At 39.5% G+C, this 23,910-nt stretch overlaps 2 protein-coding genes across 7 annotated transcripts in view; both read right to left on the bottom strand.

The window, feature by feature from the left end:
- LOC120417786 (solute carrier family 41 member 1-like) overlaps positions 1-23,910 on the bottom strand; it is a 79,689-nt gene that overhangs the window by 18,216 nt on the left and 37,563 nt on the right. For 4 of the 6 annotated variants that reach the window (XM_039579950.2, XM_039579948.2, XM_039579951.2 and 1 more), the window contains exon 2: positions 203-1,206. In XM_039579950.2, the coding sequence (XP_039435884.1) occupies positions 203-491 (289 nt within the window). In that variant the 5' untranslated portion in view covers positions 492-1,206. Of the gene's footprint in view, positions 1-202; positions 1,302-14,468; positions 14,684-23,910 lie in introns of those variants that run through there. The other 2 variants (XM_039579953.2, XM_039579949.2) reach the window with 2 other exon arrangements.
- On the bottom strand, positions 10,276-11,769 carry LOC120417787 (uncharacterized). The gene is made up of 2 exons (XM_039579955.2): positions 11,464-11,769; positions 10,276-11,164 (listed from the first exon to the last, which is right to left on the bottom strand). The coding sequence occupies exon 2, from the start codon at positions 11,151-11,153 to the stop codon at positions 10,872-10,874; it is 282 nt and encodes a 93-aa protein (XP_039435889.1). The 5' UTR covers positions 11,154-11,164; positions 11,464-11,769; the 3' UTR covers positions 10,276-10,871.

The raw sequence follows: 23,910 nt of genomic DNA, 5'->3' as shown, positions 1-23,910 counted from the left end.
ACAACGAAAGCGTGAAACATTTAAGCTTACAAGCAGTGCAGAAAAGCTTAGATCGTTGAGCAAAAGAATAAACCGTTGAAAGGACAGACAGATAAAGAGAAAAAAGAACCGTGTTGATGAGGTTTCAGTTCAGTAAACACATGTTTGCAGAGTTCTCACGGCAGGATTTCTTCCCACGATAACCCGTCCCAACGCGACTCACCATGGTTCCCGTAGATCGTGAACGGTCTGTAGCTATCGTCGTCCGTTCGGTAGTACTCGGGCACGCCCCGAACGTCAATGCTCAGATCGTCGGTCGGCTTAAAGCTGTTATCACTGAGGGTGAAGCTGCCCCGGTTGTTGATGTTACTGGGATGCTGGTGGTGGTTGCGATGCAGCATGCTGTCCCCGGGCGCTCCGTTGAGATCGATGCTGTACAGGATGTCGGCCGGATCAACCACCAGCGGCGGTGGCTGCTCCTGGTCGTCCACTGGTTTCAGTTTCTGATTCATGGTGGCTTCTTCCTCTCTTACTGCGCGTTTAGTTCTGGAGACCTGTCCTCTTGTTGTACTACTACTGTCCTTCTGTTTGTTCCGGAAGCTCGGATCTCGGAATGTATCTCGGTCCGGTGGAGTTTTCGGCGATGGTGATTTGACTCAATGTGACCACCTGGTTTGAATTGGCAGGTGGAGGCCGATCAGCGGCTGCTCTGTCCTCTGTCTACAGGCTGGCGAACGTGTCTAAGGTGCTGCTGCTCGCATCGGTGTGTCTAAGCGATCGGCGATACTTCCGGGCTGACGGTCGGAATCTCCTGCTCCAGCTTGTCGGCGTCGTCCCACACTCGGCTATAATTGAAGTCTCGTTCGTACTCCGAAGTGCCCAGCAGTGCTTCGTTCACCTGCAGTAGATACGGGGATGCGATCCTAGCGCCAGCAACTACTTCCATTCCAGACCGGACCAAACGTAACGTGAAATAGGACCTAGCGGACAGGTCTGCTGTTCGTGGGATCTTCCAAACGAAAAAAGGCAGTACCGTGCCGTGAACTTCTTCTCCCTGCTCCACTTCGACCAAAAAGCTGCTTATCCTCTGGACTTGCTGGACGTCTGGTATCGGGTCACACTGTTCACATTGCAGACTGCGGAAACTTCCTTGTGATTTGTGCTTCGCAAAGCGATACTCCGTTGATTTACAACTCCCTGCTGCCGATATCGCACATTTGTGATGAGCTGTAAATTAAACACGGATTTCGTCTAATCAGACTTTGATCGTCCCACTCACACACAACTTTTCTCTTTGAAGTTCGGCAAACTGATTAGTGCTAATTTACTTGAAGAGTTCGTATCCTAGGCAAGGTCTTCTTTCTTCTCACTACATCTTCTTGTGTATCACTTAATAGTCATCTTAAAACAACCCCCTTAGAAATGATCCTTAACACCCCGACAACTCTGGAATATCGCGCGCACCCGCGAAACTGTGTGTCCGGCGCGAAATTCTTAACTGTACTGAAAAGCTCCCTCCGTTGGGGACGAGTAATTATTGGACCTTTGGGATTTTCCGGCTCGCGTTCCAGCTGGGAGGACGACGCTCATGCTCTCTCTCTCCCTCTCTCGCGTTCTCTCCCAGAATGCGCGTGCGCGCGCAGCCTACTCCCATTTTCCTGAACCCGCTCAAGGCAAACTTTGCTGGGTGAGTTCTCTCGGCGGATGAGAGAGCTTAAGTAGAGGAGAGCGTGAGAACATTACTCTCACGGAATCGCGTGTTATCACGACGCTGGCAGGACATTTGGGGGTTGGCGTGCACGTGGAAATAGATTTGCATTCTGCTGGAGAGTGATTTCTCTCACGACGAGCTGGACGTGGCCCATGAGAAAACGGAATGTTTGGGTGGTGAAACACCTGTTGAATTGCTAATTTGGTTGGGAAAAGGGGATTTTTTAAGAAGGGGATCTTTATCGACATTAAGCTGGACAAATTATAAACGAGTAGTGGTATTATGAAGGTTTTATTTTGTTGTGTAAACGCTTCAACTGCCAAGCGCGTGTAAAACTAGGTTGGTTCTGTAGAACATACTCGTTTTTGTTCGCGCTTGAAATTAGAAGTGTTAAAATTTATTATCATGCAAGTCAATTGACCGATCCTACTTCCTCAAATTTTTCAAAAAGAAATCTTAAACAAAATAACGGTAGATAAATAAATAAGGGGATGTACACCATGTACATATTTTCTTGGAGAAGTAAAAAAAAATACAGTGCACAGTACTTAAGGAGTTACATAAATGTAAATCGTCAAAAATGTCAGAGGTTGGTATGAGCATACATTGAATTTTTTTAAATACCTTTTTGTAGGGTATTAAAATATACATTTTCATCTATTAACAAAATAAACATGAAGACATTTAGATATACCATTGCCGATATATAGCTATTTTAAGTAAGCAGTTTCAAAAAACGGGTGCCACGATATCTCAACAATGCTTTGACAAATCGGCTCAAAATATTGGTGAAGACTCGTTCAACCGATTCTTTGTGGATGACGAAGGCCGATTTTCAAAAAAACTTAATTAAAAAAAAGATAAAAATATTTTATAAAAAATCGTCAGTTTTTGATTTTTGTATTTTTTTAAAGAAGCAAAATTAAAAAAAAAATCGAGCTTCGTCATGCATTCGGAATATGTCTTGAGAGTCTCCATCCCAAATTTCAGCCAATGTAATTAAACTGATATCTGTAAGCCCATACATCCAATTGAAATGCTGTCAAAGACAAACTGGATTGGACATAGGACAATGGTCAGTATGGAGACATTAATGTAAAATTGTCTGGGGAATCGATTCCCACTATCGATTTTCAAAAATTCTGACGTTTTGACCAGTTTCAGTAAATGATTTTTTTATTTTTTCAGGAGAGACATACCAACCTGCATTTTTTAGTAGTCTTTTTGTAACATCTTAGGCTATTTCCTCAAAAATAAAAATAACAAAAGAAATCCTGACATCATCTTGAAAATTAATTTTTAAGCTTAAGAATCAAAAAATCTCATAGAAGTGGCGTGTATTTTTGTTTCAATGTTTTTTTTTTCAGAAAGCTCGTCCAATTTCCTACAAGTTTGTCTTTGACTACTTTTTGATACGATGCAACGGCTTCAAGATACAGTGATTTTTAAATTGCAAAATACAAGAATATTTAAATACCTTACGCCCTTCTCAAATGTAATTTTCGAGTACTATGGCTCAATATACACAAAAATGGCTTTTATAGGCCTGTTGGATAACATGTCTACAAAGTTTCATTGAAATCGGAGAGGGTCGGGTACAAAAGTACCACAAAAACTCCTGATTTGAGCTGGAATTGCTCGTTCAGAGAAAAACGTTCACAAAGTTTGACAGTTCGCTTTGCGCATGGCAAAATGGTTAACTTAAATAGTCTCTTACTTAGTTCAGTCACGAAATATCTTCATGAATCTTTCAGGAGTGATTGAAAATCTTGTTTTAATTGAATTTAGTGAATTTTCTGTAATATTAAATTTTGTGATTTTTTACATGTGTGTAACCCCTTAAGTGTATTGAATATTAATTTATTTTTAAGTGTCATAGTTTGTTTAACCACTTTCAGTCAGACTGTTTGGGATAACTGCTGTTTTATTTGCTTGCTACTTGAGTTAATACAACTCAATTCCGCGTCTAAACGTGATTTAAATATTTTTTTCAACCTAACTAAATCTTCAAAAATAAGAGAATAAAAAAGATTTTTGAAAACCTTGGAAAGAACTAAGAAGAATTCTTAGATGTTAAGAACATTAATATGGGTTTGATTTGTTTCGAATGATTTTACCAACGTGGTGGTTGGTGCTTGCCTCATTAACATTATTACGATTTAATTTAAATTAAATAACAATGCCTGAACTGCAAATGTTCTTGCAACTTAACTTCACATACTCATCACTCATTCCTCCAAAAGATTGAAGATCTGTTAATCATATTCAATCTTTTGGGCTAATTTGTATTTAAAACCGCCAACTTGGATTACGAATACCTAGATCCTTTAAGAGCGTTTGAGCTCATTGGCTATAAATTCGTGATTGGATTCTTTATTCTAAGTGATTTTTTTCTGAGGATTTTGGATTCTGGGTGGTACATATTTTAATGTTGATTTCCTCATTCCTTTAAAAACTCATCGCAGTTCTCAGAACAAGAACGCAATTAATTTTGCAAAGAGCGCAAAAAGCATCAATCAGATCAACTTTTTTTTTGCGGTCTAACTATTGTAGTCGCGTTATCTAACGCTGTGCGGAATCAATCTCGCGTCGCCATCCAGCCAGACGGTAGTAGCATCTGAATGGAATGCCCGCCCTCAATCAACCCATCAACTCAATTCCCGATCCCGACCGCGCTCGATTATTGATTTTAATGGACTCGAATCGCGTAACTCACGAAAACGGAAAATACCCACACTTCCGTGGACTGCCACGGGGGGCGGGGAGTTCTTTCGAAAGTCACCGTTTGACGCAAGTCACGAGGCGCGCGTGGACAGGCACTCCAAGGAAGTGGGGGGTTCCCCAAACCGACCAAATTCTGGTAAATCCCTGGGGTTCGGTAATAAACCCAGGTGGGAGTTTCGCGAAGGTATTACAAAATTATGTCATTAGCGGAGCTGTCCGAGGAGCAAATCACGGGTTTAATGTTCGCTGTCAATCATTCCTTTGGCGGGTAATTTTTATTCGCCGACTAATTTGTATTTGCGTCTCGCAGCAATCGCGGTTGCACCTTAAGTGGAGTGCGACCCAAATTTGCCTTTCGGGAAGTTTGCGATGACGAACTTCTTCTAAAATTAGCGCTTTAACAACAAAAGGCAGGATAAGGATGCAGTACACGTTACAGGCCACGCGCCAGTACGGCACTGTGGCTGCTTCTTAAAATAGAAAATGTCAAACTTGTCGTAATTATACGTGGCGTAAGCGACAAGTTTAGTTTTGGAGCACAATGAAAATGTGCATAAAGAGCAACTCCGGGGTTAAAAAGTTTCAAAGGCATAATGATTTAAAGAAATGTCATTTACGTCACATTGTGCATTGAAAACAGAACAGTGCCCAACATTTGCATGATTGTATCGTCAATAAAGATCATCCCAGCGCGGTAAACGAGCGATCAACCGTAACCGTCGTCGTCAGCTTTGTGCGCCGAGTGCCGAGACAGTTCCTAATAGAGTGAGCGCGAGTGATTTCCCGCGCGCGCAAAACGATTTATCACAATAAATTTCACGAGATCGCGCAAAACGAAACAACTCGGGTGGGACATCTGAGTTGATGCCGACGAGCCAGATTTCAGACGCATAATCATTTGTGAATTGAGAAGGTGAGCTTTGGTGAGCGATCTTGCACCGTTTTTCCAGTATTATCACTTGGGAAAATGCTGAAGCTTGATTTGCATACCGTGATAGGCTGGTGAATGGGTTGATTAAAGCCGGTGTGAAGGGGATTCGTACTAATCGGAGAAATTATCGGTGTATGATCGTAGTCTGGGAATACATGAGATTGTTGCTTAATGATCTGGCGTAGCCAAGTTATTCGGACCTTGCTGAGTCAGACACTTTTTTTTTCAAATGTAAATCGATAACATTTTTTCTCCAGCTAGGAAGCGATGTAACAATCCCCCTTGGGGTAACATTAGTCACAAGGATGGTAATCTACGTTAGACACTTGTTACATGATCATCACATTTGATTAGGATTCAGTAGTTTGATTAATGTTGAATGATTATAGTATAGGGTAGCGTCATTGAAGAGGAAAAAGTACTGCGAATGAACGGAGACATCCTTACAATTCACTCAACAAAAATCGTCTTGATTGGTTGAATTATGCCCAAGAACCAGCGATTTGAAGTTACCGTTCCAATTTTTTGGGCAGGATTGGGCGTCCATGCAAGTTGGGTCCATGCGTTGGGCGTTGGGCTCCGCTATTAGACAGGCTATGAGCTGAAAAATCGCCAAAAATCAATTTTTCAAAAAAAAGTGATCTTTTAAAACCATTGGAAAGTAGAACTCTTTTAATTTTAGAAAATTCTAGGGTTGGAAGTTTGCAATGCTTTTAAAAATGTCATTAGGGGTCAACTTTGGGTGTGTTTTTTACTAACATTTCCCATATTTAAAGTAAAAAGAAGTATGCAGTAATTTTTCTAGTGTCCCAGACTATGCCTCTACGCATTATTTTTACAATTTTAATTATATTGGTGCCATTCTATAGCAGAAAATATGAAAAACAAATAAAAAATTGAAAAAAGTGCCTGTGAAAACAAGAAAAAATCAGATAGGCAAAACATAATGATGGAAGGTGGTAGAGAAGGCAAAAATAAACTAAACAAGATAAATGAAAATTAAAATACTAAAAGTAAAACATGAGAAATATATAACAAGAGCAATAAAGTTTTTCGTAGAACAAAAGTTGCTTAAAATGACCCCCTGAACACGATAAAATTATAAAAAATCTATAAAAAGTGGGCAGTAGAGGGTTAACTTAATGAAAACATTTTTAGGTTAATAAAATATTCCAAAAGTCGCCTTCCCTAAAGTGTCGTGATAAGATCCAGCTTGCGGTGATACACAACTTTAAGTTATGATACACCTTCCCTTTACTAAGCAACCCAATCCAGAAGGGAAAAGATCACCAGTTGTGTTGGCTCGAGCCGGGATTTAAACCCCGATTAACCACTTACGAGGCGGAAGCGTTACCACTAGGCTACGTAGCTCGAAAAAGTGTCATTAAAAAATGGAAAAATTGTTTTAAAACTTTCCCCTTTTTTGTAACTCATCTGTTAAAAAAATGGGACATGTCGTCGAGCGCTTTTTGCTTTTATCTACAATGTATTTCTTATGGAACGAACTGTCAACAACTGCTCGACGACGGGTACTCCATTAATGTACTGTTTGAATCTGCAACATCCCAGAAGGGTAATTTATTTCAATTTTGAACAACATTTATAATACAGAAAGGGGAACACCCTTGAAGAGTATCGGGGCCGGCATTTACAAAGCGGATTCAGTGGCAGTTTCATTCTCAACTTAATGTTAACATGTTAAGGTTAATGTTAACATTCCATAGGTCGCCTCCCTAAGGTGTCGTGATAAGGTCCAGTTTGTGACGATACACTACCTTCCCTTTACTAAGCAATCGATTCCAGAAGGGAAAAGATCGCCAGTTGTGTTGGTCCGAGCGGGGATTTGAACCCCGATCTACCGCTTACGAGGCGGAAGCGTTACCACTGGGCTACGTGGCTCGGTCCTCGGTTATGTATAAACATAACGATTTGCTTGTAACCATCACGAGTTATCGCAGTTTTACGAATGCATTTTTGAAGTTTATGATTTCCAAATTGATCGAGATCCGTTTGAAAAACGGCTTTGTTTACAAATGGCGGTTAAGACCTATTGAATAAACAAGTTCTATACATCGATGCCAGTTCTATAATTCGATGCCAATCGATGCACAATATCTGAATCTGACGAAATGTCGAAAAAGATAGGTTTAAATTTGTTTTTATTTTCTTCTCTTTTATTTAAAAAATGTTCGAAAAGGTGTTAGTGGTTAGCAACATTTTTAAAATGTTTTATGACTATTGTTCTACATTCACATCATAGTCTGGAATCCGTCAAGTAGACATTGTCTGTAGTAGACAAGTACTTAGCAGCTCGAGATCGTAAAATTGATGATCATTCTACTGTTTGCACAATTTCATCGCACAAATAGCCCAGCTGCTGTCAACTCATGATTATTAGTTTACAACCCTATTTGTTGTTCTCGGGAGGATCATTCAAAAGTTACGCTACATTTCACAATCTGAACAATCAATTGTGTGAAAATTGTCTCGCGCCGCACGTTATGAATGGCCCATTAAGATCGCCGTGTGCGCGTGATTCATGTCTACCGAGCGATTGAATTGTTGCCAACTTTGCCAGCTCTGACATCCACGACAATTTGTTTTGTCGTGCAGAATGGTTATAAACACAAACACACACATGAGATGTGCTGGCGGCGCGCGCTCACTCAATTCACGTCAAAGTATTCTTCTATGATGGGAATTAATCGTGTTTGATAGTTTCGGAAGCTACGATAAGTCGGCAGTAGGTCTCTTCCTCTGTTGTGAAAATTTCAGAAACAATTTTGTTTTTTTTTGATAATTAAAATTCAATTAAAAATTAAAGTGCGGCAAATATCTGGCAACCTTCTGAGCTTTGTTTCAAATTGAACACTGTGTCAATGGAGCATGACAGCGACTATCAACATAAGCACATTCTTCAGTCAAATTGACGACGACTTCTGGGGCAACCCCGTCTCAGTGTGGGAACGCAGCGCCAAGAATGCATTGTATGTATATTGTGTATCGATAAAAAGTTGTAAATTTCCATGCGTTGCTAAGGGTTTCGCGAGCTGTTAAAATAAGATCATTCTAGTTGAGTTTAATTAGTCTATCGCAAAATCTAACGGTAATTGTAGTACAGTTTTGTCGATTGCTGGGAATTCCAGCCGACGAGATATCGCGGCTCCAGGAATTTGACCGGATCACAAAATTCACAACGCGTTAACTTTCACCGCTTGCTTAGACACAGGACTTAATTTGCGTGTTGTTTTGATGTAAACATTAATCAGAGCTAGAGATTAGAATATTCTACTGCAACTAACACAGGCAGTCATGCGAGTCCTCATTCGTTTTCCGCGAGACCAATTTGCATGTGTTTCCTGATCATAAAGATCACATTATATCCACAGCACAAAGTCACGATTCAGAGGTTCGTTTCTTCGCGGAACTTGTAGCGCAGATTTGACACCCAGAATTAATTGGCTCTGCCTCATTGCACGAGTTAATACGTTTAAATCGTCGTAAAATTACGTTCTGTCTGCTCGTTTGGAATCGTTTCCTGATTACAGAGCTCAAAACTGGACAATCTTAATCGTCGATCGTCATCGTAAAAGCCGTGATTTCGCCACGTTTTTCACAATGTGCAAACACGCAGCCAGGAGTACGTCAGAAAAGTTGACAAAACGCCTTTCTGATGACGCTTATCGGGTGAAATCAAACATTTCTTATCAACAGGTCGGCAATCAAACGAGCTGGCGTGTAGTTACACGTGGAATTTGAAATGTTTCCTTTTTGGACTAAAGTGAAGACAAATTATCCTTACTATTCACTCAGGTATGCCTTGTATTATTTTTTGCATTTCAGTGCAATTGCCAATACTATACTGCAACTAGCTCATTAACGGTAGATACATTAGGTTGTCCAGCACCCACCGTAAAACAATATATTGTATACTGTAATCATGATGAAAACCACGTGCAATTTTAATATAATGACACGGCGAGAATAGTCTTATTAGTCAGTAGTTCAGCGAAACTAGAATGTGGCTTGTAGGCGTCGTGAATATGTAAATGTAAGTCTCTTTAAAACAAAAATCCCCACAAAGTTTCCCGCGAAAAGTCCCCACTTAATCAAAGCAGTGCACCTCATTAGAATTTGTTTGAACTGCACTCTTAACGACCGGTAAATCAAGGCCGGGTAGTCCAGCCCAGCTCACACAAAGAGAACTTGAGGCATCTTCTTGACATGAATGTGTATCTTGGTACTTTGAACTGTACAACGACAATGTTTATTTACCGACGGAAGGCACCTCTTCAGCACAAGCCTTCGATATCTTTCCCACAGAGAGTGATATCGAAGGGTTGAGAATGCTGGTACCATACGGGTATTCTTACAAAAGATTCAAGGTGTGCGTTATCAACGGGTGCAACAGTAGGGTGCGCCAAAATAACAAAAGTTGGGCTATTCCAGATAGGCGGGCAAAAAACCATAGTTTGGCATCCACAGAAGCTCTCCTGAAAGTTTCAGCCAATTTGGTTAAGAATTCGAGGTGCCCAACCGATTTGAAATTTGTATTGGAATTCGAACCCAAATGTATGGGGAAAACGACTATTTTTACCTTTTGTTCTCCCACTGGTTCAAAATTCAACCAAAAAATTTGCTGTGCTGCACATGCATAGATTAGTATATGAGGAACAACTTTGTAGAACATTGCAGATTGATTTGATCAAAATTGACTTAGTTATAAGCGGATTAAGTGAAATAAACGTAATTTCAATTATCCATTCGGTCATGACAAAAAGTCTGTACAAAATGACTTTTGGACGGTCACTTTGATCAGAAATAATTTGACACTTGGTCTGTTTTTGTCAAGTTAGAGTTTGAGGAATGACCGGAATGACCGATCGGGTGGGAATCAGCTTCTTTTTTTTTGCGCCAGATTTTCTGGCCTCAGGCATTAGTGTGTGCTAAATGTACGGTAGTGATCTTCTCTCCACATATTGCGGGAAAAGGTCCAACGGTCGCTGTTCGCCACTGGCTTTCTACAAGTCGTCCTTTGACATGGTTTTGATAATTATAGTCACTGAAGGTTATGTTTCCACGATATGAGGCTGAAGGTTTCAAAGGGGAGAGTATGGTTTTCAGGGTTCACTGAAGTGGCCTAGTCTGTGTGCACCTCGTGATGGTGTAGCTCTCGATCAATGATTCAAGAGTTTTAAACAATTAAAAAAAAATGTTTTCAAAACGACCGTTTGTAAATTGAGTTTTATTGCATGAATTTATTACATTAAAAACACTTAAAATTAAGTTCTTTTCTTAGTTATGTATCAACCCTCTATAAATGTCTCCGTTGCCGTCGCCGTCATTACTCTGCGGCAACAAGAAGTATACAGCGATGGCCTATGGGTCGAAAGCGCGTTGATGATACGTAATGCACTCTGTATCATCACCACGATACAGTTCCTCTTTTAAGAACTCTGCTAGCGAATTGGAATTGGAAACTCGCACAGCGCGACGCAAAAATACCAGCCCGAGCACTCCCACTCTTTACAGACGACGACCGCGGCGACCTCCCTCTAAACGGGTCGAATCAGACAGGATCGGCGGCACGTCCTCGATGCGGCCAATCTTCATGGGCGAACGGGCCTGGGCACGGAGCGCTGACTGGGCACCCGGTCCCGGGGTTTTGGTGCGGTTTCCGCCGGTGGCACGCAGCTTAATGGGCAGCGCGGTGATTCCCAGCGACTTGCACTTTTCGGCGACGTCGTGAGCGGCCAAAGTAGCGGCGTAGGCCTCGTCACGATCGACCGCCAGGTTATTCATAAGCATGTGTTGTGTACCTGGTGGGTCTCGTGGCGCAGGGGTAGCGGCTTCGGCTGCCGATCCCGATGATGCTATGAGACGCGGGTTCGATTCCCGCCTTATCCACTGAGCTTCTATCGGATGGTGAAGTAAAACGTCGGTCCCGGTTTCTCCTGTCTCGTCAGAGGCGCTGGAGCAGAAATCCCACGTTAGAGGAAGGCCATGCCCCGGGGGGCGTAGTGCCAATAGTTTCGTTTCGTGTTGTGTACCTGTTAAATCAAAGTCATTAATGTTGTTGAAAACCATCTTGTAAATTTCAAAAAAAAAGTCGACATACCGATTGGTTGGTTTCCGTGTCCATTTTTGGCTTGTCGATTACCAACGGCAAGAACTGCCGAATCGACCACCTAACTCACTAGTTACTATTAACCGCAAACACGGCAGGAATCCTAAAAATCTGGCGCAGAAAAGATGCCGATTCCCACCGGTCGGTCATTTCTCAAGCACCAAAACAGACCAGTTGTCAAATTATTTCTGATCAAAGTGACCGTTCAAAAGTCATTTTGTACAGACTTTTTGTCATGACCGAATGGATAATTGAAATTACGTTTATATCACTTAATCCGCTTACAACTAAGTCAATTTTGATCAAATCAATCTGCAATGTTCTACAAAGTTGTTCCAAATATACTAATCTATGCATGTGCAGCACAGCAAATTTTTTGGTTGAATTTTGAACCAGTGGGAGAACAAAAGGTAAAAACAGTCGTTTTCCCCATACATTTGGGTTCGAAATTCTATACAAATTTCAAATCGATTGGGCACCTCGAATTCTAAACCAAATTGGCTGAAACTTTCAGGAGAGCTTCTGTGGATGCCAAACTATGGTTTTTTGCCCGCCTATCCGGAATAGCTCAACTTTTGCCATTTTGACCCACCCTAGTGCAACAGTGTAACCTGCCGGTTGAAGGTTCCTTGAAGCGCACTTGAAACAAGAAACGATACCTGCGAGGTTGGGCCAATTGGCGGTTGTTACGAGAATTCTTTGTCCATGACATAACATAAGAGTTCAGTTGGAGGTTGGAGACGAAACCACTTGAGATATGATAAGATATCTTTCAAGAGTGCTTTGGAGGGTGAAAGCACATACTACATGCATGTTGTGAGATAATTCAAACTGATTCAGATACCGGTAGCCGGGAGAGTTAAAAAAGTATTTGGGATGGTTGTATTTCAACTATCCCCCTGGACACATCGCACACCATTTTGGTACGGTATGTCCACGCATCCTCCCTCTTCTATGGATTTGTGCTATTAAGACAACCCAGTAGACCTAACCGCTTTGATGAGTGTAATACACAATATGTAGGTTCTCGAAAGTACTGCAAACATTTAAGAAAGAACAAAATCTTGAATAATGCTTTCTACGGATTGGACGCACGATCAGAGAACAGGTAAGATAAAATTAGAGTTTATCTTTTATGGAATATTGTCAAATTGTCATAAAAAACTGCCTTGAAAAAAAACGGTGAAGTGTATTTTTTTAAAAAGTTATGAAGTCATTTTCGATTGTAAATTTAATGTAACATGTTGAAATAAATTTATCGAAAAAAATGCGGTAAAATATTTAGAAATATCTAAACTTTGGCAGAATATGTTGAAAATATATTTTGAAATTTATGTCATTCGACCCAGACCAAAGTCAAGGGAAAAGGGGAGCAAAGAGTAAAACAAAATGAAATTACTAACCTAGCCTGTCCACTATGATGTGGTCGTGCTATCTTGTCACAGGTCGCTTTTTGACGTTCCGATAAAAACGCATTTTAATGTTTGATCTTGAATAAACAAAAAATAGAGCATGCAATGTAAACAATAACAAACACATTTTGTTAGGGTGACCATTCTATGCATTATCCCGAAGTTTGGTTGAATTTGAGTGTTTACGGTAGTCGGGCATGAACGTGTGTCAAACGCGTTCTGACCTGAAATCCCTTTGGCCAGTTGTCGCACTTACAACAATCTCAGATTGTGTCAGTGCTATCTTGAAGATTGAAACTTCTTTTATATGCAATTTGTCCCAGCATGCACGTGCGACGAGATAGCCCGACAACGACGACTTGTTTTGCAATCATTAGTTTTCAAAATATCTATTAGTAAAAATATAAAAAAAATTGGTTCGCGAATTTTCTTCGGAATTCGGAATTTCACCAAAATTTTAAATATTTTTCAACAAGCTCAACCATGAATATTATTAGGCTGGTACAAATTTGATTTAAAAAAATTTCAACCCCCTCCCCCCCTCCTCTCTTCAAAGTCTGCCCGAAAAATCAGAGAGATTTTTTTTAATAAGTTCCAAATTTCAATAGAAATTTAAGTGAAATCAACCCCCTCCCTTCAGGGCTGCCAGATGCACAGATTTGCCTGTGTTTCACGGATATTTGAGCTTTTTTTGAGGTACACAGATTAAAAAAAAACTTCATTAACTTAATATTTTGTAAAAATATCAACATATCAACTTATTTCGTTGCTTACAAACGCAATTTCTGATGGATTTCTATGACTGTGAATTGACTTATTTTAATTTTAGTCAAATGCACAGACTTACACAGACATTTTAATAAACCATGTGGCATCCTTGCCCTCCATCGACCTCGGCCAGAGCCTTTTCAACGCTGTAAAATGCATTTCAAATGGTTTTCTGTTGAAAAATGTTGAAGTTGTTTGAGAAAACATTGTTTATGCTTACTGTTTTTCGGAAATTTTGAAAAAAAAACATCTTTGAAAAATATTTCTAAAAAATACAATGAAAAGTCAGTTTGCTAAAAACGTAGAAAACTTCACGATTTGACTGTAGCTTAATAACACCACGTCTGTACATGGTGCTTACGGCACTTAATTTGATTACCCCGGCGTGTATGGTTCGTATCTTCAGCGGTAATAAATTCCTCTATCGGAAACGTGCGATCTGGCAGAAGCACGTATATACCTGACAACATTTTTTACGGTAACTCCTAATTCAAACTCAATCATGTGGTTAGTTTTTTTTATTTAGTTTTTTTGGTAATAAGCTTAGTTTTCAAAGTCTCTGCTTTGTTTCCAACCTGTAGAATGTTTTTTTCTAATTAGAATAACGACAACACAGACCAAAATACTGCACCTTTCTCGAAGCCTGGCTTGATTATTTTTTTGCAAAAATGTAATATTTTTAAACTCACACAAATTTCACGCTCTACCTTGCAGGCAATGAAAATGTCATGACGGAAATCGTGATGAAGTCTCTCTCTCTCTCACACACATTTAAGCGAGGCGTAGGATGAAAGTGAAGAAAAGCTTAAATCTTACGTGCTTCCTTGCGCTTGCGAACTTCCATGTCGTCGTATTTTTTATTCGATTTTCGTCAAACAGCTGATTTTCGCCAGTCGCTAGTGCAAAAAAATGGCACCCCGAATGTACTTTGATCGATCTCACTACTGCACTTTTCGGCTTGAGGGCACTAATTCCCACGACAATTGGCGCGAGGCGCAAAGTGCAGCCGCGTTTCAAGTTTGGCCGACTAAACTGCGCGCCCGAGAAATAAATTCAGTTGTGGGGCTCGAGGAGAGCACCAAAACCATTTGGCTGCTCTTTTTCATACATACTGTACCAATATTAGTTCGTTCTTTGCTCTTTTGGCGTCTGTTTGTGTGTGGCGTTTCTGCTTTTGGCCTCTCTTGTGCACGCCGGCCGGGTAGAAAGCAAGAAGCTCGCGCTATGCTTTTCTGGTTAAGGTGAGATTGCAAATTGTGGCCAGTTGAGATTTGAATTTGTATGACGTAGATTTACGTTTTCGGCATATTTTGCATTGCTCGCTTAATTTTCTAAATATTGAACCTGCAGCCCAAAAGGTCACACCACAGAAAAGTGTTCAGAGACATCAACTGTCATTGGTGAACAAAAGTTAGCTTTTATGTAATTATTTGTAAGAAAATCCAAATTGATTGACAAAATATCGTCAAAGCAACCCTTAATCGCGCTACCCACTTACCACACAGTGGTATTTTTATCAGTGGAAATAAAAAAAAGCAACGACTTAAAGTACCCGCGCTGCTGTCGATGTGTGGTGTATGGTATATATGTTTGTTCGGTTGATTCCGCGTTTGATTTGCTTTCTGTATCACGACGCGACAAGTACTCATATTAGCACAATGTTTTAATTGGTTGGTTGCGAGACCGAATGAGAAAGAAAAAAAAAACGATAGAAAGAGCGTGTGGGGTATTTTTTTCGCTAGACGATCTTTTGAGAGAGAGAGAGAGAGAGAGAGACTTTTTCGGCTTTCGAAACATAGGGAGGTTGTGAATCACTGTTGAACAACTGAATGATTTTTTTTTAATTTCACATGTTTTAAAAGTTAACATAAAGTTTCAGGCTTCATAATAAAATGTTATGAAAAGAAAATGCAAAACACCTAGGGCTAAACCCCTAAATAACTCAAAACTATAATTTTATGTCTAATTCATCGTAAATTAAATAATTTCAGAAGTTAAATTTCTGAAAAAAGTATTATTACTAATGAAAAGTGCCTGGTTCAGCCACTGATACGTTAACCTTCTACAAACTAACCCAACCTCTAGGCAGATTTCGATCTAAAAATTCGCCAACAATACATTTTTAACCAATTTTTTTTATGTTTAAAAAGTATTGGATGTATTTTTCTTTACTCATTGAATTTAAGAAAATTTTAAGGTTAGAAGTTTCACTTGTTTTATTAGACTTTGCCAATGTTTTTAAAAATGTATTTTTTTAAGGTCAACTTTGGCTGTGTTTTCCACAAAAATTTCCTATAGATTTTGTCAAAATAAGTATGCAGTATTTTTTTGTAGAATCCCAGACCATGCCTCTATGCATTTTTGAATGACAATGGTAGCATCGACGAGGAACCGGAGGGGTAAGCCGATTTGGGACCCACTTTTAGGAAGCGAGTGGCTTGTCGTGTCGTCGGTAGCATGGTAGCTATAGCAAAAATGTGAAAAACAAACCAAAAAAAATTGGCTATGAAAACATAAAAAACTAAGAAGGTAAAAATACTAAAAATTGAACAAGAAACCCAAAAACAAGAGGAGTAAAGTTTTTCGTAGAACAAAAGTTGGTCAAAATGACACCGAGATGACACGAGAAAAATAAAAAAATCGAAAAAAAATTTGAGCAGTAGAGGGTTAAATGACGCTTACTCGTACAATTCAGCCCAATAATGCAAACCGAAAAATCAAACTTGAACCACTCGACATTGTACGATCGAAATGTATGTCTTTCAACTTTGGATTTTCAATTCAATTTATTTTGTCAGTAAATAATCAATTTACAATTCCATATTTCTTATAACCTAATAGAGTTTTGGAGTTCCTTTCAACTATGGTTTACACTATAATTCATTTTGATGTAATTGGATATTCTAACAATGGATTTGGCAAGAGAAGGAAAAATTAAAAAAAAAAACCTTCTAGATTTGCTAAGGAAAAGGATAGAAATAGATAAACTTAAAACTAAATCACAGTATGTTTTGTCTATTGACGTCGAAAAACTTCGCTGCACAAGGCAGCTTATCCGCTGCGCTTTCTTCTTCTTGTCCTGCTCCTCGATGTACTTTTTACGCGTGGCACAGCCACGGAAATTCGCCGTGTGGTTTCCACCACAATTGGCGCACTTGACACGTGCTTTGTGCTGCTGGGCGTTTTCCCCCAGTTGGTCTTTCCGCGGAAGACTGCACCTTTCGGTGAAGTGGGTCTCACCGCACTTTACACACCGGGGTGGGAGATTGCAGTTTCTTGAGCCGTGTCCGAATTTCTGACAGCGGTGGCATTGGGCTGCGTCGGCCGGATTCTTCGTGTAGAATCGCCACGTCACAAAGAAGCCGTCCAGTGCTTTGATCCGCCGTAGGTCCTGGATTTTGACGGACCCGCGATCGAAGTACAGGAGGTACAAGGTGTACGTACCTGTCACCGTAGTCGATTTTGAGAGCACCTTTATCTCTCGAGGCTTAACCTTGACGCCCGTCAGGTGTTCTTCCAGGTCGGAGATCGGGCGGTCCGGATATCCCTGAAGGACGATCTTCACTGGGACCTTCTCTGCAGGATCAAATGTGAAGAATTTGAAGTTTCGCAACTTCAACTTCTTCACCACCAAGTCGAAATGCAGCTTTTTGTGGGTAATCACTTGCACAGAAGTTTTGCTAATTTTGAGACAATATTGGAGTCCCTCAAGCAACTCGTCAACATCGTCAGCCAACGTATCCAAAACAAAAATTGGAGGTGGTCGTCGTTCCTTCGAAGAGTTACCATTTTTCTGCTTTCCTTGCTTGCGCGCAAGTTCATCATCGTCATCGTCGTCGCCAGCACTGCTGCTGTCACTGTCGGTGTTGTTTTCATCTCCACTCAGCATCTCAAATTCGTTGCTGGTGGGAACGTTGGAAGTGGTTGTCGTCGTAGTGCTGGTGGACTGCTGCTGCTGCTGCTGCTGGCCGGAAGTGCTTCCGAATGCCCGGGTCGATTGTCTCGTCCGTACCGGGGACTCACGTGGACGGTATGACACGTGTAAAAATGAAGGATCGGTGACGTCACCGGGCACGCTCCCGTGCGCGATGGCGGTCGATGCGGCATTGGTGTGTTTACCTTTCTGCACTCTGCCGGTAGATGAACTTCGCGGGTTTTTCGAGGCCGCACTCGAACTGCCTCGGCCACGGCTGGCCCTTGGCATGCTGGAGGAGCAAACTCGCGGGTAATCACGGTAAATTACGGCGAAAAAATCGAAAAGTCTGAAGAGCTCCGAACACTTGACTGTTGCTGGCTGGTGTTGTCAACTTTGGATTACGCATTATATTTATGCGTGTAATATTGCAAAAAAAAAAATTATGTAAAATTAACTTAACACGCAGGCCTTTCACATGCAACTGAATTACCTTTATTTTTTGCTGTGATAGGTTATTGATAATTTGAAATAATGTCAAGTTTCACTTGGAATGGCATGCCGTACTTAGGGACTTACATATTTATTATTATTATAAACAACAGTTTTACAATGTTTGTAATTGTTCCAAAACACTTAAAAATTATTATTTACAAACTATTTTTTTTCCTAGTGGAAACAATTCGAAATTGCATTCCGTTTTTTATTCAACATTTTCATTCACTTTGAGAGTATCAAAATAATGCTATTCATAAACATTTTCTTAATTATAGTTAACTAACTTTTTGAACTTTTTAACATTTTATGAAATCTTCTTCTTGAAGTACTAAGAACACTTCTCTACCACGGTCAGTATGATTCCGTACTATTCTGTATCAGGGATGGAATAATCGCAAAACAATCAATTTCGCTTGCGAACTTTCTTCACCCGCGAAAGAGAGAGGAGGCGAATCACGCAGAAGAAAATCGCTCCCGAAATTCTAAAAAAAAATCAATCTGCTGATGATTTTTTGTGAATTTCCTTGTCAACACCACTTAAATTTATTTATTTCACTTTATTTACACACATTGCCCCATCTACAAAATGTGACAGGTCATTTTTCGACGTGTAACGTTGCACTTGCAAGTGTAGCATTGAAAAAGATATTCCGCCGAATAATCAAGAAGATGTTTTTTTAGATTCCTTTTACCGATCTTTCGTGCGCGAGAGAAGAGAGCATGCTCCCTTCGGATGTTTTTCTCTTCATGAACATCCAATGATTTTCTTTTGATGATGATTATGCCATCGCTGTTCTGTATGTATTGAATTTGTACTCTTCATTTTGCGGAAAAAATCTCAAACCTATCAAAGTCACCCCGGTTTACGGTAAGGATAATCATCAAACACCAGATTTTCTTTAAAAAATAATATCCCCTTTACACAACTTTTGAAAATCTTTTCCCTCAGGTCATTTGGGTTTGTCATATTTTGCTTTAGGCAAAATGTAAGTGGTTTTACACGAGAAAACCAATAGTTTTTAAGGCTTTAGAAAGGTTTTTAAAATATTTTTCCAATGAGAATCTTATGTTTCGGAGTCGAATTCTATCAGCACGGTTTCAAAACCATGATCTTGATTTGCACTTCAGATTAGGTTCCAAACGTTCTTCCTGTCATCTGCTTACCAACTAGAAGACCTCCGGGTTAGTGACACCACAAGTTTATGAAACGCAAACTGGCTAATTCAACCCATCATCCGTCTTGCCGGGTTCCATTCACCCTTTTGCGCCTCTCCAGGGACCAATACTGGTCGTGTTCTCGTTTAAATTACTGTCTGCTGATTCCCTTTTTCGCTTGCCTGCTATACACAAAGGCCCAAAAATGCGAGAAACTCCCGAGAAACAGGTTGGTTCGCACGGACCGGGGCCACGGGTGGAAGCCAACGGAGAGGGTCGGGGTTATCCAGCCGGGGCCAGACAGTGGCAGCTCAACTTTCAGAAAGAAAAAAAAAACGTGCAAGGAAGACCGCCGCAGCAGCAACAACGTGGCATTACAATAGGGGTCATTCACACGGGGGTTTCTTCTTTCCATTCTGGTGTGAAGTTCAGACAGGAGTTTCTTCATTGTTTGCCAATAACTGGGGTTGGGATTGCAGTACATTTCCTCCTCTCTTGGATTGGGGTCCGGAGACCTACCAAGAAGGTCGTCCTGTGTGGGCATGTCTTAATCGATCTCCGGAACGGAACTTTTATAGCTGTTAAATAACCAAAACCCCCAGCAAAATTGAGGAAGGCCCTGCTTACAATCGAATTAAGCCAAACTAGGAAGCAGCGCGCCAATGGCCAGTCGATAAAAGCAACATCGTCAAAAACCATCATCATGATAAACCTTAACTGCCCATTTCCGTGGAATGCTGGAAACTTCAGAGACCAATCAATTTCTTCGCGTGGTCATTTGCCAATTGACTCCAATCAGCCTCCGGTCTCGAAACTTGTGCGAGGATTTGACGGCGGCGATGATGGCATTTCGATCATCGGCAAACCCACGAATGCAAATTAATCGTCGAAAGTCACGAGGCATCGGCAAAGTGGAAGCACGTGGGATGATGACTTCTTTTTTTTGACGACCAGTCGTCGTGGCCATTTCTGGCCACGGCGGCATGACTTGTTGAACCGGAAAACTAGAATCGAGCGAATTCTGGAAATCGTTTTTTTCTGTGGCACACGGGAGCGCAGTTGATGTTATGACGAATTAAGGAATATTTTTGAAGACACCAAAGACTACAGAAATCATTGGCTTGATTAAAAATTAAGGTGGTTCACGATTAGGATGATCTTAGAATTCTATATTTTTGCGATTTTTTTTGTCTTGTAAAAAGTTGTTGGACTTGTCAATCCAAGCAACTTTGTCGAAGACACCAGCATTCAATCTACGCCTTCAACGACTAGATTTTGAGAAAGCATATGAGCAAGCCTTAAAAAATCTTTTTTTTTGCAATTCATGGTTAAGTTTTAGAGAAAAGTGATGTTTGGGTCTCTTTGAGAGCTCTAAAAAGAAACATTTTCGATTTTAAACGTGTTAATATGAATAAAGGGTCAAAAGTTACAGTCATTTCATAGTAAAAAGATGCAATTTCAATTTTTGTTCTATGAAAAACTTAACATCACTTGTTTTATGTATTTCTTTATTCGTTTTAGTATTTTTATATGCATTAATCTTGTTTTGTTATTGTTCATTATTGATATTATTAAAACCAAAAAAAAAAACAAGAAAAAAAAATGGGACTTTAGTAAAAGCGATCAATACCAATTTTGTGATCGATTTGGTGTCTTGGGCAGAATTGCAGTTATGCGTTTCCCATCAAGTATGTAACGCTTTAGGGGGGAGGGGGGAGCAGGTGTAACATTGCGTGTTATAAGTATAGAAAATGCGTGAAAAAGAGGGGGAGGGGGGAGAGGTAAAATTTGACTAATTTTAGCGTGGCATACTTAATGGAGAGTTAAACATACTTTTTTGTGTAAAGTGTTTTGAAACTTTACCTATCACGATAATTCTAAATACAGAGTTAACGTCATGATTCGAATTCCCGGACGCTTCGAAACCCGGACACTTCATCTTGTTTTGTCAATTATTTGGATATAAGTTCTCATTATGAATATCAAAACAGTGTTATTTGATAAATTCTAACATCAACTTTCATTTAAAGTTTGTTTGAACGCTGTAGTTAATGCCAAAACAATAAAATAAAGTAAAATTATAAGTTTACCAAAAATGCGAAACATTTCAACGGAAATATTTCATATGCGTCCGAAGCGCCGGGAAGGCAGAGCAGAAAATTATGTTTTTGATTTTCTTAAATTCTAACCATTTTTTATATAAACTATCGATTGTTTTGATGTTAACAGCTTACTTGAGACCTAAAGAATGCCATTCACTAACATTTCAATCCAAATTTGGGAAATTCATTAGAAAAATCGAGTGTCCGGAATTCGAAGCAAAAGTCGTCGCCATCGTGCTAACTTGTCGTACGTGCATTTTGGGCCAAATTGAGTTAAGAACGCCATTTTGTGCAGCTCACAATGCCTCACCTTTTGACCTTCATAGATCCCCAAAATTCGATTTCAATCCTGAGATATTCAACAAAACCCGAAAAAACTCCGTGCATTTTTGTCACTTTACATATGAAAGTAGTTTCAATCTTGTCGTGCTATCTTGTCACTCCATGAAAATTGATGTAAGTGCGACAAAAGGCCATAGGGATTTCAGGCCAGGAAAGTCAGGATGCGTTTGTCGCACGTACAAGCTAGACTACCGTAAACATTTGTAATTATAACTCGGGACTCCAGCAACCAACTTCAACCAAACTTTGGGACAATGCACAGAATGGTGAGCCAAACAAAACGTGTTTGTTATTGTTTACATTGCGTGCTCTCGTTTTTGAATATTCAAGGTCAAACATTAAAACGCGTTTTTCTCGGAACGTCAAAATGGCGGGTGCGACAAGATAGCACGACGACGTCGAAGTGTCCGGGTTTCGAATCAGCTTTTAACAGTGTCCGGGATTCGAAGCACAACAAGTCATTTTAATTTTCAAATTTTGATGAAAAATTGTTAGAAAAGACATATTTTGCATGCATTATCTTAAAACTGACTGTTTATACTAAATCCTGATGATATTTCTACATTTCCAACTTATTACATGATTGTTTGCCAGCTATAACAAAAATAATATGGTACTAAGTGTCCGGATTTCGAATCATGACGTTACGGACCGAATGGATCATTTTTGGCATAAATCCGTTCAGCCTGCTCCGAGAAACAAGTGCACAGTGGTCGGAAACGCAAATTTAGCAGGAATAATTTATTTCCGCTTCAGGGATGCATTTTCGAGCTTCGGTGTCTAAGAAGCATTTGTTAAAAATGAAATTCTACATCTTTTGGTCAAAACGATATTAGGGTGGTCCAACAATTTCTAATATTTTCAAAAACTATCTTCGCTTCTAGATTAGATAGAGGTATACTTTCTTCAACAGTATTGTAGTACTAGCCATTTCAAACAACTTTGTCGAAGACACCAAATCTCTATCTCTTAATCTGATCATTCTACACCATTTTATATGAAAAGCAGTAGGGTGGCCCATCAAAAAAGTGTTTTTATTGCGTATCTTTTTTGTATTATTTTTGGCAATTTCGGTGTCTTCGGGACATATTTAGAGCATAAAAATACGCGTCTTTTGAAGTGTCAACGAAGTTGCTAGATCATTTTGGTAAAAAGTTACAGCGTTTTTAAAGTTTTTAATAGGCCTTTTTCAAATGTTTGTATCTTTTCGAGGGGGACACAAAAAAATACGCTCCGCAGTGCATCTGAAAGCTCAAAACTTCTTCTTTAATATGAATATAACATCTCAAAAGGGTTTTTCTTAAACCCAAGTTACAGCGATTTAAAAATGGTCATTTTATGAGATTTTGTACCATGCTCTATGAGGAAATTTACATGAATATCGCATTAATCAGTATCAAAACTGCTCTTAGTGAGCTCAAATGCAGGTAAAATTGATTTGTGGACAAACGTGGTCAAACCTGGTTTTTATGGCAACTAGGGTGGTCTTAGATGAACTAGGGTGGTTCATATTCGTTCACTCTTATAAGATATGTTTGGTTTAAATTCGCATAGAAAGAAAAATAAAAAAATTAATCATTTAAAATTAAAATTAAACCTGTTTTAAATAGTAAAGCAGTCGAGGATACGATCTCTCATTAGGGTGGCTCAAATTAATTATGAAATAAAAAGATTAAAGATTTTATTATTTCTCTACGTTTTCGTAAATCGACTTTTATTTGTATTTTTTAATAAGATAAAACATTCCATGCATTTTCTTTGACAAAATGAGTCATTTTGCATAATTTGTATGCCAATACGAGGATCCTTTTCCAATTTATATCAAATTCATTATTTTCGGTGCATTTAATAAAAATAATTAGTACCAGGTTTTACAACAAAACCTGAACACTAGCCTAAAAGATGTTTCCCAACAAATATAAAAAAATTTCAGAAATAAAATAAGAGTTTTGGGAAATCAATTTCAATCAACTTCTAATATCAATTTCTAAAGTGTGCATTTTTCCCTGAAACTATTTTTAAGGGTTCAAATCATAACCTAGCATTTTTTTAAGACGCTAAATCGATAGGAAAATGTATCATGTTAACGAATATTCACATTCCCATTTTGTATGGGCAAAATTGCATCAAGCTTTGTATGGAACAACTAATGATGCAAAATGGCACCCTTAAACACAGTAAATGCATGGAAAGTTTTATCCTATTAAAAAAACACAAATAAAAGTCGATTTACGAAAACGTAGAGAAA

Source organism: Culex pipiens, chromosome 1, assembly GCF_016801865.2.
Source record: "Culex pipiens pallens isolate TS chromosome 1, TS_CPP_V2, whole genome shotgun sequence".
Lineage (NCBI taxonomy): Eukaryota > Metazoa > Arthropoda > Insecta > Diptera > Culicidae > Culex > Culex pipiens.
The sequence above is the reverse complement of the archived record's forward strand: the minus strand, read 5'-3'. Positions and strand labels throughout refer to the sequence as shown.

Bases quoted from the DNA above. Each gene is read 5' to 3' on its own strand.
- LOC120417787 (XM_039579955.2), bottom strand. From the start codon at position 11,153: ATGCTTATGAATAACCTGGCGGTCGATCGTGACGAGGCCTACGCCGCT.